Below are 15,738 nucleotides of genomic sequence, written 5' to 3'. Positions count from 1 at the left end.
AGTTATCAAGATTTCAATGAGTTTGAACATGGTGTTGTAGTAGGCACATGAGTGATGGGATACAGCATCTCCGAGGTAGCAATGAAGTGGGGATTTTCCTGTATGACCATTAGACAAGTGTACCAATCATATCAGGAATCCAGTATAATGTCAAATCTTGGACATCGCTGAGGCTGGAAGAAGATCCTGCAAGAAACAGGCCAATGATGACTGAAGAGAATCATTCAATGTAAGCATCCTGTCTGATCACCTGCATCCATTCATGTCCATTGTGCATTCCGATGGACTTGGGCAATTACAGCAGGGCAATGCAACACCCCATTCATCCAGAATTGCTACAGAGTGGATCCAGGAAAACTGTTCTGAGTTTAAACATTTCTGCTGGCTACCAAACTTCCCTGATATGAACATTATTGGGCATATTTGAGATGCCTTGTAACATGTTGGTCAGAAGAGATATCCATCCCCTCATACTTTTATGGATTTATGGACAGCCTTGCAGGATTAACGGCATTGACTCCCTCCAGCCGTACTTCAAACATTAGTTGACTCCATGCCATGTCGTGCTGTGCAATATTGGGTAGGTGTACCAGTTTCTTTGGCTCTTCAGTGCATATTTATGTATTACATATATTAAAAAGAATATAGCCTTTGTCCATCTGAATGTTTGTTAGACTCTCGTGTAAATATTTTAAGTACATAAATCAGTCAAGAATTTTGAAGGATTTCTCTCTCTCTCTCTCTCTCTCTCTCTCTCTCTCTCTCTCTCTCTCCCTCTGAATTCTTGACTTATGTACTTCAGATATTTCTTCAGATATTTCCATGAGAGTCTAACGAACATTCAGATGGATACATATATAAAACAAAGATGATGAGACTTACCAAACAAAAGCGCTGGCAGGTCGATAGACACACAAACATACACACAAAATTCAAGCTTTCGCAACAAACGGTTGCTTCATTAGGAAAGAGGGAAGAAGAGGGAAAGATGAAAGGATGTGGGTTTTAAGGGAGAGGGGAAGGAGTCATTCCAATCCTGGGAGCAGAAAGACTTACCTTAGGGGGAAAAAAGGACAGGTATACACTCGCACACACACACATATCCATCCGCACATACACACACACAAGCAGACATTTGTAAAGGCAAAGAGTTTGGGCAGAGATGTCAGTCGAGATGGAAGTAAAGAGGCAAAGATGTTGTTGAAAGACAGGTGAGGTATGAGCGGTGGCAACTTGAAATTAGCGGAGGTTGAGGCCTGGCGGATAACGAGAAGAGAGGATATACTGAAGGGCAAGTTCCCATCTCCGGATTTCTGACAGGTTGGTGTTAGTGGGAAGTATCCAGATAACCCGGACAGTGTAACACTGTGCCAAGATGTGCTGGCCGTGCACCAAGGCATGTTTAGCCACAGGGTGATCCTCATTACCAACAAACACTGTCTGCCTGTGTCCATTCATGCGAATGGACAGTTTGTTGCTGGTCATTCCCACATAGAAAGCTTCACAGTTTAGGCAGGTCAGTTGGTAAATCACGTGAGTGCTTTCACATGTGGCTCTGCCTTTGATCGTGTACACCTTCCGGGTTACAGGACTGGAGTAAGGGGTGGTGGGGGGGGTGCATGGGACAGGTTTTACACCGGGGGTGGTTACAAGGGTAGGAGCCAGAGGGTAGGGAAAGTGGTTTGGGGATTTCATAGGGATGAACCAAGACATTACGAATGTTAGGTGGATGGCAGGGATACGACTTCCTCAAATCCTGCCCCGAATTGAGATCCATCCTTCATGAAATCCTCCCCACTCCACCATGAGTGCCTCCAGTGCTGAATCCCTGAACCATTACACCAACAACCTGAAAACAGCTTTCGTATCCCGCGACTACGACCTGGTACAGAAGCAAATAACCAGAGCCACTTCCTCATCCCCTCAAACCCAGAACCTCTCACAGAAGAAACCCACAAGTACCCCACTTGTGACAGGATACTTCCCGGGACTGGATCAGACTCTGAATGTGGCTCTCCAGGAGGGATACGACTTCCTCAAATCCTGTCCAGAAATGGGATCCATTCTTCATGAAATCCTCCCCACTCCACCAAGAGTGTCTTTCCGCTGTCCACCTAACCTTCGTAACCTCTTAGTTCATCCCTATGAAATCCCCAAACCACCTTCCCTACCCTCTGGCTCCTACCCTTGTAACCGCCACCAGTGTAAAACCTGTCCCATACACCCTCCCACCACCACCTACTCCAGTCCTGTAACCCGGTAGGTGTACACGATCAAAGGCAGAGCCACGTGTGAAAGCACCCATGTGATTTACCAACTGACCTGCCTACACTGTGATGCATTCTATGTGAGAATGACCAGCAACAAACTGTCCATTCGCATGAATGGACACAGGCAGACAGTGTTTGTTGGTAATGAGGATCACACTGTGGCTAAACATGCCTTGGTGCACGGCCAGCACATCTTGGCACAGTCTTACACTGTCTGGGTTTTCTGGATACTTCCCACTAACACCAACCTATCCGAACTCCGGAGATGGGAACTTGCCCTTCAATATATCCTCTCTTCCCGTTATCCACCAGGCCTCAATCTCCGCTAATTTCAAGGTCCCGCCACTCATACCTCACCTGTCATTCAACAACATCTTTGCCTCTTTACTTCCACCTCGACTGACATCTCTGCCCAAACTCTTTGCCTTTAAATATGTCTGCTTGTGTCTGTATATGTGTGGATGGATATGTGTGTGTGTGTGTGTGTGTGTGTGTGTGTGTGTGTGTGTGTGTGTGTGTGTGTGTGTGTGTCCTTTTTTCCCCCTAAGTAAGTCTTTCCACTCCCGGGATTGGAATGACTCCTTACCCCCTCCCTTAAAACCCACATCCTTTTGTCTTTCCCTCTCCTTCCCTTTTTCCTGATGAAGCAACTGTTGGTTGCGAAAGCTTGAAATTTTGTGTGTGTGTTTGTGTGTTTTTTTATTGTGTCTTTCTACCAGTGCTTTCCCATTTGGTAAGTCATGGAATCTTTATTTTTAATATATATATATATATACATGATGTGACTTACCAAACGAAAGCGCTGGCAGGTCGATAGATACACAAACAAACACAAACATACACACAAAATTCAAGCTTTTGCAACCAACGGTTGCTTCATCAGGAAAGAGGGAAGGAGAGGGAAAGACGAAAGGATGTGGGTTTTAAGGGAGAGGGTAAGGAGTCATTCCAATCCCGGGAGCGGAAAGACTTACCTTAGGGGGAAAAAAGGACAGGTATACACTCGCACACACACCCATATCCAACCGCACATACACAGACACCAGCAGACATTTGTAAAGGCAAAGAGTTTGGGCAGAGATGTCAGTCGAGGCGGAAGTACAGAGGCAAAGATGTTGTTGAAAGACAGGTGAGGTACGAGCAGCGGCAACTTGAAATTAGCGGAGGTTGAGGCCTGGCAGATAACGAGAAGAGAGGATATACTGAAGGGCAAGTTCCCATCTGCGGAGTTCTGAGAAGTTGGTGTTAGTGGGAAGTATTCAGATAACCCGGACGGTGTAACACTGTGCCAAGATCTGCTGGCCGTGCACCAAGGCATGTTTAGCCACAGGGTGATCCTCATTACCAACAAACACTGTCTGCCAGTGTCCATTCATGCGAATGGACAGTTTGTTGCTGGTCATTCATAAAGTTTGAATAAATGGATTATTACAATGTTATGTGTGTAACTGATTGGCTGACTTCGATGCACAAAAAAATGTGTAAAAGTTGAATAAATTGCGAAATTTGTTTAAGAATTTGCTTACCAAGTCCTGTACCACAAATTATGGCTATCTTTGGTCGCATCTTTGTTCTGTCCAGTAGGAACTGTGCAATCTCCTGAACCTGCTCATAGCTGTAGCTGCAGAAGACATAGAAACAAACAGAAAATTATCCAACTAGTCACTCACATTTGTATTGTTTCTTGTAAGCAAGAAGTGTCTATTTATCATGCAAAGAAAGACATTAATTGGGAACTCCTAGGTGCAATACAAATTATGCAAGCAGTACAAGTGACCACTCACCACATATTTGAGTCTTGTGGGCAGTTGACAGGCACACCAAGAAGAATGATTTTTTTTTCTTTCTGAGACAATTACTGAGTCCATTTACAGTAATTAGCACTTTTCAGTCTCCACATGTAATAGATGGCATATGGTAAAAAAAGAAATGGGGATATTTTGGGTATTTTTGTTCCAAGGAAAGACAGTGTACAAAATCTCAGCAATGATGTCATTCTTGTTTATGCGGCTGTCAACCACTCAACAGCAGAACAATATGGTGAGTGAGTACCTCTACTACCTCCATACTGTGATACACGAACAAATACCTTTAAAACATGAATTGTTTTACAATGCAAATAATTTTGAACAATTAATATTTCTATATGGAAATACGTGCACAACTCCCTTAATAAAGACAAAATATTCACCTTCCATAGCTACTTAATTTCAGTCATCACTACTGTAGTTGCTGCAGTAATATGAATGTGTATATAGCAGAACACAGGTTTGCAGAAATTTGTGAAAGTGGTTCGTAACTGTTGTGGATTCCACAACAGGAACTGAGTGTGGTTACTGAATGAAATGTTTATATGTGCTACAAGATTTTTAAATTTCCTGGCCTGTGTGTAGGCACAAAATGTTACATGTGAAAGTGACCATAAAGCTTAAACTGCAGTTGTGGTGACTGAAATTAAAGAGACAGTGAAAGTCATAAATATCACCTTTAAAAAAGTTCTACATCAGTGTGACAATGTTTGTGAAAATAAATACTTTTTCTGGTCTAAGGGAGATTAGTGTTTAACACCCCATCAATGATGAAGTCATTAAAGATGGAGCTCAAACTTGAAATAGGTAATAATGGGACAGGATATTTATCAAACAAATCATTCTGATATTTTCCTTAAGCAGTTTAGGCGAAGCAGAGAAAACCTATATTTGGATGATCATATAGGAATTTCATCACAACTTCTCCCAAGGACTCAAGCGCCATATTTACCACTGCATCATCTGACTCAGCAGGCCCAGGTTATATACCATCTTTTGTATCTCATACTCGTTACTTTTGGGCTTTATACCTATAGGGCAGTGAGGGTTCTCTGTAGATCTTTTTAGCTTTCGCAACAGTTCCCTCAGAATCACACTGTCAAGTAGATAACCTTATATCTTACAATGTTTTCATATCAGGTGCCACAGCCAAAAATTTAATAAAACATAATTCCAATTTCCACCTTGGATGTTATACTAGCACTGTCATTTATACTACACAATCAACTGATTTCAGGTGTGTGTCATTTTTGTTTTATCATTGTAGTTTTTCACTGGCATCCTGTCTGTGTGTACAGTCCATTACATATTAAAACGACAGATACATATTTGTATACACCCACACATGATTATGAAGTAAAATTATAATAACAAAGAGTAGCACTTGGAAATTGCACACACCCAAAATCAGCTGATCATGTAACATAAATTACAGTTATTGTCAAAGTGGAAATTTGAATCGTTGTTTAAAATGTCTTACAGTAGCCTTTTTAAGACTACTGGAAAACCTACACTCACTTGCCAATACATTTACTTTCTAATCATTTATGTAGCTTACAGCTGTGACCAAAATGTGACCTACACAGTCACCGTATGGTACACCAAAATAATAGGCCTCACTTAATTGGTTTGACTTTTTTACTGTCATCTGACATGTCATATACATTAATGACTCATCAGTGATGTTTTGTTTGTTCAGTTTGGTCATAAAGTCTGAAATGTTTGTAAGGGAATTCCATATTAGATTGTGCTGAGAAGTAGTTGTTAAGAAAAAAAATGTGGTATGTTGCACCATTTCCAAGTTAATTAGCATTGCCGTTAGCCTATCAGGCCATTGTGCTTGCAAATTCAAGTGGCCCACCAGATACAATTTGTATTGGTTGTTCTCATAAAGTAGAAGATAGTACATGACAATGCTCAGTTTTAGCTCAGGTTTGGACCCTAACTACCATCCCATGTCCAATTTTTGCATCACTGTCTTGTTTGGTTTTAGGAAACAAAACAAAGAACACGTTTGGTGATATCATCTCTGACAGGCCACTTGAATATGTGCAAACAATGGCCTGATTGGCTAATTTCAATGGTAATTAACAATGAAATGGCACAACCTATCAAATTTTTTCTTGACAATTATTTCTCAGCATAAACTTCCCTATAACAACTTTACAAGCTTCTCAGCCTGTTTCTGACCATCCTGTATACTATACGAGTTTGTATTTATTTCTATATACTACATAGATTTGGATTTATTCACTACTTCACAGAACATTTAAGATGCACATGTTTAAGGTGCCATACAAGTATCAGTTTATATGTAATATTATGTACATTCTTAATCCATCAAGAATTATATCACAATAGTTAACAACAGTTACAATTTGGTTATGAGTAGTACTCATCAGTCATGGATTCTTCTTCACTATAATAACATTTCTCTTCAAGTAATTTTTTATGTTGGGCTCAGAGCATTTTTAATACTTGTTCCTAAACTTATTGTAAATTTTAGGTGCTATGTAATAGAGAGTACTCTCACGCAGTTTGAGCCTATGACATGGCAATTTATAATCTGGTCTGTCTCACATAATATCCATGTTCAAACGAATCTTCTATGAATATTGCAACAACTAGCAACAAAACTCAGTGTGTGTGTGTGTGGGGGGGGGGAGGAGATTGTAGTCCACATCAGCCTTACAGCATAATGTTGTACATCCCATTTTGTTAATCATCGTAACTATTAGTACATGTATCCCACTGTGAGACAAGATGGTGAATGCCTTCATGGAAAAATATTTTCAGTCGCCTATGGTACCATGATCTTACCCAGACATGCATCCCTTCATATGAAGCAAACCCATGGGATGAATGTCTTTCTTCATGGCTCAAAAATACGGAAATCACATGGGGAGAGTTTGGGACTTAATGAAAGATGTGTAAGGGTTTCCCAGGGATACTTCTGCAGTGGAATTGAAACAATGTTTGCAACATGTGTGGCTGCCATGCTGGACCTGAGATGTACCACATTCTAAGGCTACTAGATAGATGGCTCTTCTTCAACAGCCCATAGAATGTGCTCTTCCTGGTGAGGTGTATGAGCAACATGTGGTCTTCCTCAGTCAACAGTCTTGGTGCAGTGCTATGGATCAAGTCTCAGCAATGCTACAATACACAGATGCCTTCAGTCTGGAAACGCCATTTGATACAGCTGCTCAGCCCCTCATGTCTATTAACCATTATTAACCATGTGGCAGTATGTAAAAATTATGTGTGCCTGCTCACAAAACGAATATTCTACCATGTTTGAATGGAGCACTTTGGGTTAACTCACTAACTGTAGTGCAAGTACGCAATGGACACACTGAAGATAGACAAATGATTAATGAAACCTAGTCTCCCTGGTAACAGAATGCATCTAGGATACAATAAGTCAAACAGTGCATAGATAACTGAAGTTATTGGGTTGTTATGGGAAAGCTGCTGGATACCAATTTTCACCAATAACTGGAAAACAAAGGATGTGGGATGCCATTTATTTTCATCCCATTTTGTCGCCCATCATGGAAAGCCATCCTAGGTTTATACTTCAGCACGATAATACCCGCCCGCACGTGGTGAGAGTTTCTACTGATTGTCTTCGTGCTTGCTGAGCTCTACCTTTGCCAGCAAAGTCATGGAATCTCTTCCCATCTGAGACCATTTGGAGGATTAGGGGCAGGACCTTCCAACCACCAGCTCTGGATTTTGATGTTCTAACACACCAGTTAGACAGAATAGACAGAACTTGGCACAATTCACTCAGGAGGGCATTCAGCAACTTTATCAGTCAATGTGAGGCAGAATAACTGCTTGCATAAGAGCCAGAGGTGGACTAATGGATTATTGACTTGCTCAATTTTTTTTGAAATTGTAGCCATTTGTTTGTCTGTTCACGTGCATCACATCTACCAATTTCCATCCTATTCAGATTATCTCTTTGTGGTGAGTCATTTGTGTGTGTGTGTGTTTGTGTGTGTGTGTGTGGGGGGGGGGGGGGGGGGGATGTGTGTGTGTGTGTGTGTGTGTGTGTGTGTGTGTGTGTGTGTGTGTGTGTGTGTGTATTGAGTCTATGATTATTTGGTAAGAATTTTTTTAGTGTGATTTAAATGAGTAATCATCAAAGTTGCTGAGTGTTTATTTTACACATTATTGTGATTCTACTTACAGCGCCAGATTTAAGGGCATTTAATAAATCAACAAATATTACTTTTTCTGGGAGAACTCTTTTCAATGTAGGTACCCAATGTCTGTTTTACAGAATATATTATATTTTTTGTCCACACTAAGCCACTGTCATTGACCATTCCAGCCTGTATTTCGCAACTACATTCCATCATAGTCTCTTCGGAACATCTGCTCACATCTTCCCTTTCATACTATACATCCAATTAAGTTATGTTTTAGTCCTAACGTACACTGAGCTCTGATCTGAGCAAAAGAGATTTCTAAACCCAACTTTGATGTTTTAGCTTAGGAGAAGACATCACTTGTTGATCAGTGTTACTGGTTTTTCCATGTTTTGCTTCCATTTTAATTCTAATTTTTTTTCCGTTTCTTTTTTTTTTGGGGAGGGGGGGGGAGGGGGGGTGGCAGGAGCTCTTGTCCTGTGCAATGCTCCAGTTGCCCCATCCTACTTAAGCCCACAGGTTTAGTGGGAGTTTGAAACCTGCTCATGCGAAAATGTTAGTCCGCAATTGTTCGAAAGAATTTCATCATCACGCCGTCTTGGTTTAACTTTAGGTAACAGGAGTTGGAAAGTGCCATAATTGCTTGTAAACAGCCGTGGTTAGTGGTCTGTGCCTTGATATCACGCGATATGCAGTACAAATAAGGTGCATGGGCCAACACAATTCCCAGAGGACGGGAACATAACTCGAGCACAGTACTGAATGTTCAACACACTCACTTTTGAGTTCATTCTCAGTTCAGACACTCCTGAGTCCACTTCCGTATAACACCTGTAATTCCACTGTACTGTGCAGGTGGAGGGCATGGTAAACAAAGTTCCACAAGTTGCGAACACACTGCGTATGTACTAAAAGTGCTTCATCCAAAGTATTACAGTTATACTTTACACCGTTCTGTACTCACGGATTAACTAGTGGCTGTAGCAGACTATTGGCAGGCCATTACTGCAATTAAAGACCCATATACTCTGCAGTAGGTATACAGCGTTCCATTGTTTATTACAAAAATTATACTGTCTCTAATTCAGTCCCGATGTGGCTTAACACACATATATGAATACGACTGATAATATTATGGAGAAATTTCAGAGTTTGTGCTGTTGCTGGCCCAGCAGTATCACATGAATCTGTAGATACGGTAGCCAGAAAGGGTGTGAAAAGTTAGCAAGGGTGTTACAAGGTAGGATAAAATCTTCTCGGTTTTCAAGCCGCATCAATTCCAATAAAATTTTCGAGCTTTCGATGGCTAGCATTACCATCATCATGAGGAGTAAAACTGCTGACTGCTGGGACTGTTTTTTTTTCTTGTTTATTGTGCTTTCATTCTCCTGCCCCCTATGGTCAGGGGAGAGCTGGCAGCATCACAATCTGCCGCTCTTCAGCCTTGTGATGCATTTAATAAAAAGGGGAAAGCAAGACATATAAAAGGCTATAGTGGGACATGAGAACATAGTAAGGGGGGAGAGTGAGGGTTAAAATATACACGTACACAGAGATTTTCATGTGCGACACTTAAAAAAGTCCACTTAAAGTTAAAATGGGCAATTTGCGTAGCATGTAAAAAACACTGAGTCAAATGCCCAAGTTAAAAGTTGGCCACGGTATTAAAACACTCCAGAATGACGTGCAGTGGTTTTTAACACTGCACAAGACGGAGCACACAAGATGAAGAGTAAAACCTGGAGGGAGGGAACTGCCGAAGGAGGGGAGGTCTGAGAGGAGGGTAAAAAGGGGACAGGAGAGGGCAGAAGTGGAGGAGGGCTGGAGAGGTTGGGAGGAAAAGCAAGGGGGTCAGGGGGCGCACCAAGGGGCAGGAGACAGGTGGGGTGGATGATTGAGAGGGAAGGCAAGTCAGTAGGGAGTGCAGAGTAGCGAAGGGGTGCATTGGAAAGAGAGGGGGGCAGAGGAGGGAGGAAAAAAGCCTCTCAGGGTAAGGGAAGAGGAGGGGAGAGAGAGCCCTGAGGAGGGGGAGTGGGAAGGTGGCGTTAGAGTTGGTAGGAGGGGTAGATGTCAGGGCAAAGCTCATCATCTGAGAGGGGTAGATGGTGGAAGTTCATTTGGGAGAGGAGGTGGAGGGTGTGGAGATGGAGAGAGAGCAGGATACAATGGTTAAGGTGCGGCAATGGGCGAGGGGTAGATAGGAGGGGAGACACCAGGGGGGTGGGGGGGGGGGATTGAGTCTGCAGACAATGTACAGGGTACGGATGTGTTCGAGGGAAAGGAGAAGATATGGGAGGGGGATCAGGTCATAGAGGATTCGTGTGGGGGATGGAAGGTGTATACAGAAGGCGAGGCAGAGTGTACAGTGTTCAGGATTTGGAGGGCTGTATCGGATCTGGGTGGGGCGGAAATCCAGGTGACACTGGCATAACAAAGGATGGGACGGATCAAGGATATGTAGGTGTGAAGGATGCTGGAAGAATGCAGCCCCCATATGCCAGGACTTGTCTTTTTTTTTCCCTTATTGTATTTTCAGTTCCCCACCTGGGGCAGTCCAGCAGCAGCATAGGCACTGCTCTTTAGCCTAGAGACATTACAAGTGTACTGGAGGACATTTAAAACAATAAAAAGGAGAAAACATGGTTGGACACAAATATAAACAAGGGGGATCATAATGGAAGAAAGTGTGCAAAACAGGGGTGACTGTAAAATGGAGATAAAAATCAAAAAAGTATTTTACACAAAAAACCACATACTGTATGAATTAAAAGACACAAGTCCAAGTACGGCCAGAGCATAAAAAGTTGCAGAGCGATTAAAACAGCCACGCAATGGGCGGCATATCGCGGGAAACCCACAGACAGCAAAACTATATACAAGTCGAGCACACCATTAAAATCCACACCCCTTGACTACACTGTAGAACTGCACCGAACACATCACTGATGCAGCACACTCGGTGATAGATAAGAAAAGTGGGAGGGTCAGCCTGGCGTGGGGAGATGAGGGAGAAGGGAATAGAGGGGGAAGGGGCAGTGCTAGACAGGGGGAGAGAAAGGGTGATGGGAGATAGGGTGGGGGGCGCAGCGAAGGGGGCCGAGGAGGGAAGGACGGGAGAGACTCAGGGTGGGGGGGAGGAGGAAAAACCACTCAGTGGGAAGTAGGGGATGGGAAAGGGGGGGGGGCCTGGGAAGGGGGGGGGCTGTAGTTGATAGGAAGGGTAGACATCATGGCGAAGTTCATTTGGGAGGGGGAGGTGTTGTAAATTGGCCTGATGTAGGATATGGAGGGTGTGGAGTGGAGGGAGGTCAGGACTGGTTTTTTTTTCTTTATTGTAATTCCATCACTCCCCTGCCCACACGGGCAGGGGAGGGCTGGCAGCAGCACAGTCGACCACCCCTCAGCCAAGACGCTTTATAAAATACGGCAGAAAGGGGGATTCTTACATAAAAAGGGGAATAAAAAAGGACCAGAGAAACACTGTAAATGAGGATGAGGGGAGTTAAAATACACACTACTATCGGGACTTGAACTGGGGGACAGTTAAATGTCGACATAAAATTAAAAGAAACACAGCTGGAGACCTGAAGTGCACTTAAAAAACACTTGAGGCAAAAACAATGTAAAAGGCAGCCACAGTATAAAAAGCACACTAACAATCATTGACTATACACAGGGCGAGCACACAATTAAAACCACATCACTAGATGACACTGTATAACGGCACCAAACAGAACACAAACGCAGTACACTTGATAATGAATAAAAAACCTGGGAGGACCTGCTGGGGGGAAGGGGAGGGGTAGACATGGGAGAAGAGAAAAGGAGGCGAGAAGGAGGGGAGAGAAAGAGTGATGAGGTGGGGGGGCGCACCTAAGGAGGGCTTGGGAGGGAAGGGACTGGAGAGGAAAACAGCCGAAGAAGGGAGTGCAGGGACTCGAGGAGGAAAATCCGCTCTGGGAGAAGGAGGGGAGAGGAAAAAGGGGGCCCTGGGGAGAGGGGGAACAAGGTCAGGTTACATTTTGGAGAAAGGGTGTAGTTCAACATCCGGGAGGGGGAGGTGCTGGAAATTGCCCTGATGAAGGAGGTGGAGGTGGTGAGAGGGAGGGATGCAGCGATAGAGGCACGGCAGTGGGCAGGGGGAGGAGAGGAATGAGGAAACCAGGGGGTGCAGGGGATCGAGCCTGCGGACAGTGTAAAGGATGCGGAGATGTTGGGGGAAAAGGGGAAGGTGGGGGAAGGGGATGAGGTCAAATCGGGACTGGCACTATCTCCCTGAGTAGGACCACTCAGAGAGGGCTGAAAAAACGCGTGCGTGGATGGCGAGTGGGCAGCCCATAGCTTCTCCGGCCCGCCGCGGCACCGAGCGACGTCGAGTGGCGCAAGGGGCCGGCGCCACGTTTGAAACGGCCGCTCCCCCCTCCCTACAAGCGTTAAGCGTCCGCCGTTGCTTCCTTTCGACATCCAAAGCCCTCCCCCACGCCCTACTCAGTGCGTAGCCCTAGTCTCTGTTGAAATTGTTGATGCTCATTCTAATCACCTAACAGATTTTATCCAGTCGTGCCACTGCGAAAGACTCCGAGGACTCATGTTGCAAGGTAAGTTTTGCTGAGAAATAATTTTAAGGAAAAAAAATCCGATACGTTCCGCCGTTTTCGAGATAAGTAGTAGTAAAGTCAGCCAAGTAGGCCGTTCCGCACTAAAAGCTATCATGTCATTTCTTGACTTATCTCCGAATTATATTTCAGCTTCCTGACTTGCTCTTCTGTTCTATTTCAGTTATAAGTACATAGTTTGCTGTCTTCATTCCCGTGATTCTTACGTTATCTTTCTTCGAATTAATTAGCTCTGTCAGATGTTTGCTTGGCTTGTGTGGTCTCATTGTTTCATTCTTTGGCGACCATCTGAACGAGTGGAGCTGTGGCTGCTACTCTAGCGAACGAACAGACCGTCTTGTATTTGTTTTCTTCCCTAAGCCTGACATTTTATCTTCCAATTGTACTATACGCCCAGTCAGGTTTTAGTGCGGCATTGAGCAATGAGTGGGTTTGTATTTCAACTCTAGTACATTTGTAGTAGTAACTTTTGTAGTTACGTGCAATTACTCACAACTGTATTGTAATAAGTCCTCAAGTTTGTCAGACTCTACATTATTTGTTTCTGAGTGCTCGAAAGCTTTTGTGGAGGGCTTTGTTGCACACTCTGTGTAGTTTTTGTCTTACTCACGTTTCAGAATGTGTGGATGAGCTGCCTGGACCTTGCTATGTTCATGCAGGAACATCGGGAATCCAATAAACCGATACTTACGAAAATAACATTATCGGAACTCGATATATCGTAAAAAGGCATTAAAGTGCTGGTAAAAAAATATATCGGCTGCACATTGTAAATATACTGCGAGTTTTAGAGCTCTAAATTTGAGTATTGGTTTATTACTAGATATTCTGCACATCAACAAGCTAGCAGCCTGCTCATCCCACTTAGAGCAAGAATTGAAAGGAAAACGATGCGCGTTCATACTGGGCGATAACGTCTTGCCTAACAATGGTAACTGCATGTAAGTGGCACAATAAAAGATGTCCGATGGCTCCGTCGTTCAGTTTCGTCACGTATCGGGTTTGTCCAGAACACTTCATGTCGACTTCCCTGTTTTTTTATTATTATTATTATTATTTCATTTCTGCAAACGCCAGTGACCCAACAGTCATAGTCAAAATTGCGTGGTGCAGTTAAACGTTACCGTTTCTATTGGCAGCGCCGAACGCCGATTACGTCAGCATTTGCCCTCACATCTCTCTGCCCACAGCAAATACCAATCTTGTCATTCAGATTTATGTTCGTTAGTTTCAGCAACTGTTTTCGAAGAATGCCGATGTGAAGAAATACCGCACTAGTTGCGTTATTTTTCTTCTTTTTTTCAAGCAACGGATGTGCAATTTCTTCACAACGGGAATGTCGTTATTCCATTCACCCCCCCCCCCCCCCCTCTCTCTCTCGCTGCGCAATTCTCTGTGCCATCTCTATCCTTGCTTCACACAGTCAAAGAGAAAGACTGGACATGATGAAACCTCAAAAAGTACTAAGACTCCGTCGCACAGTGAAAGTAAAATCATGTTCTACTACAGTTTCAAAAGAACAACTTCAAATATTTACCGAAAATTGCGAAAACAGTGTAACATAAAATAAAAATATCGGCACTCGATATTCGCAGTTTGATATCGATATGTTGTTGAGGAAAAAACACCGATACATATCGATAATTTCTTGAAGAAATATCGATATATCGGTATTTTATCAACAACCCTAATTGTTGCTAACGCCTTTGATGCCTCCGCAGCTACCGAGGTCATTACAGCTGCTGATGTGGGCCGCGTGTGCTCCACTTGGCCTGAACGCTGATGCCGCAGCTTCGCAATCTGACACGGCGCGACGCGGCTAGGTCAACGGGAAATGACTAGCGAAGAAACGAAAGGTATTTATACGAGAGCTGGAACTTTAATAGTGGAAACTATTTATTTACAGCTCGTACTAAATAGATACCTGTTTCAAAGTGTTACTGACCTTCAATGTAGCCACCAGAATTGTGTATAATCCGTTGCCAGCGATGTGGAAGTCGTAGGACACTCTTAGCTGTGGCAGTTGTGTTGACAGTTCGAGCGGCGCGGTCTACTGGCTCTGAGCACTATGGGACTTAACATCTGTGGTCATCAGTCCCCTAGAACTTAGAACTACTTAAACCTAACTAACCTAAGGACATCACACACATCCATGCCCGAGGCAGGATTCGAACCTGCGACCGTAGCAGTCGCGCGGTTCCGGACTGAGCTCCTAGAACCGCTAGACCACCGCGGCCGGCGGCGCGGTCTATTGCCCAAGGAATTTGTAGCAGTTCTAAAGCGAATGCCGTGAAGTGTTTCCTTCAGTTTAGAAATCGAGTTGAACTCACGAGGGCTTAAGTCATGGGAGTGCAGTAGGTGGTATAACACTTAGCAGCTCCATCAGTCAAACAAATTAGTAACAGCTTGGATTGTACGTGCTTCAGTATTGTCCTGCAAAATGGTGGTCACGTCCTGCAGAAAGTGTCATAACTTCTATCTCTATGCTGTTCATTTTTGGAACAAAACCTACGACCAGTCCATTCGATTTATGTCCGGAGAGAGTGGAAGCCATGCAATTCGTCCATCTCTATCTATCCATATGTCATGTACTCTTGTTATTTAGGCCCGACGCACATTAAAATGAGGAGGTACTGCATCCTGCATGAAGTACATGTTGTCTCGCACAGTCCTACGAAACAGTCACCAAGAATGCCGGTCCAAACACTGACAGAAAAGCTTTGTTGATGATTTGCTTCAACAATTCCGTGAAAATTTACAATCTGATCTCGTTGAAACTATTTCTCATCTGCGAACAGCACCGTTGCACTAAAATTAGGGTTGACACTTTGTTGAATAAACCACTCGCGGAAGAGTACACGTGCAGGAAAATGAGCTGCTGATA

The 15,738-nt window shown here is 43.6% G+C and overlaps 1 protein-coding gene across 1 annotated transcript in view; it reads right to left on the bottom strand.

Moving 5' to 3' along the window:
- Nucleotides 1-15,738, bottom strand: part of LOC126175126 (purine nucleoside phosphorylase-like) — a 123,641-nt gene that overhangs the window by 68,923 nt on the left and 38,980 nt on the right. Inside the window, exon 2 of the mRNA XM_049921679.1 lies at nucleotides 3,797-3,891. Coding sequence (XP_049777636.1) covers nucleotides 3,797-3,891 — 95 coding nt within the window. The remainder of the gene's footprint in view (nucleotides 1-3,796; nucleotides 3,892-15,738) is intronic.

Source organism: Schistocerca cancellata, chromosome 3, assembly GCF_023864275.1.
Source record: "Schistocerca cancellata isolate TAMUIC-IGC-003103 chromosome 3, iqSchCanc2.1, whole genome shotgun sequence".
Classification (NCBI taxonomy): Eukaryota; Metazoa; Arthropoda; class Insecta; order Orthoptera; family Acrididae; genus Schistocerca; species Schistocerca cancellata.
Note: the sequence above shows the minus strand (reverse complement) of the source record. Positions and strands in the feature narration are given on the sequence as shown.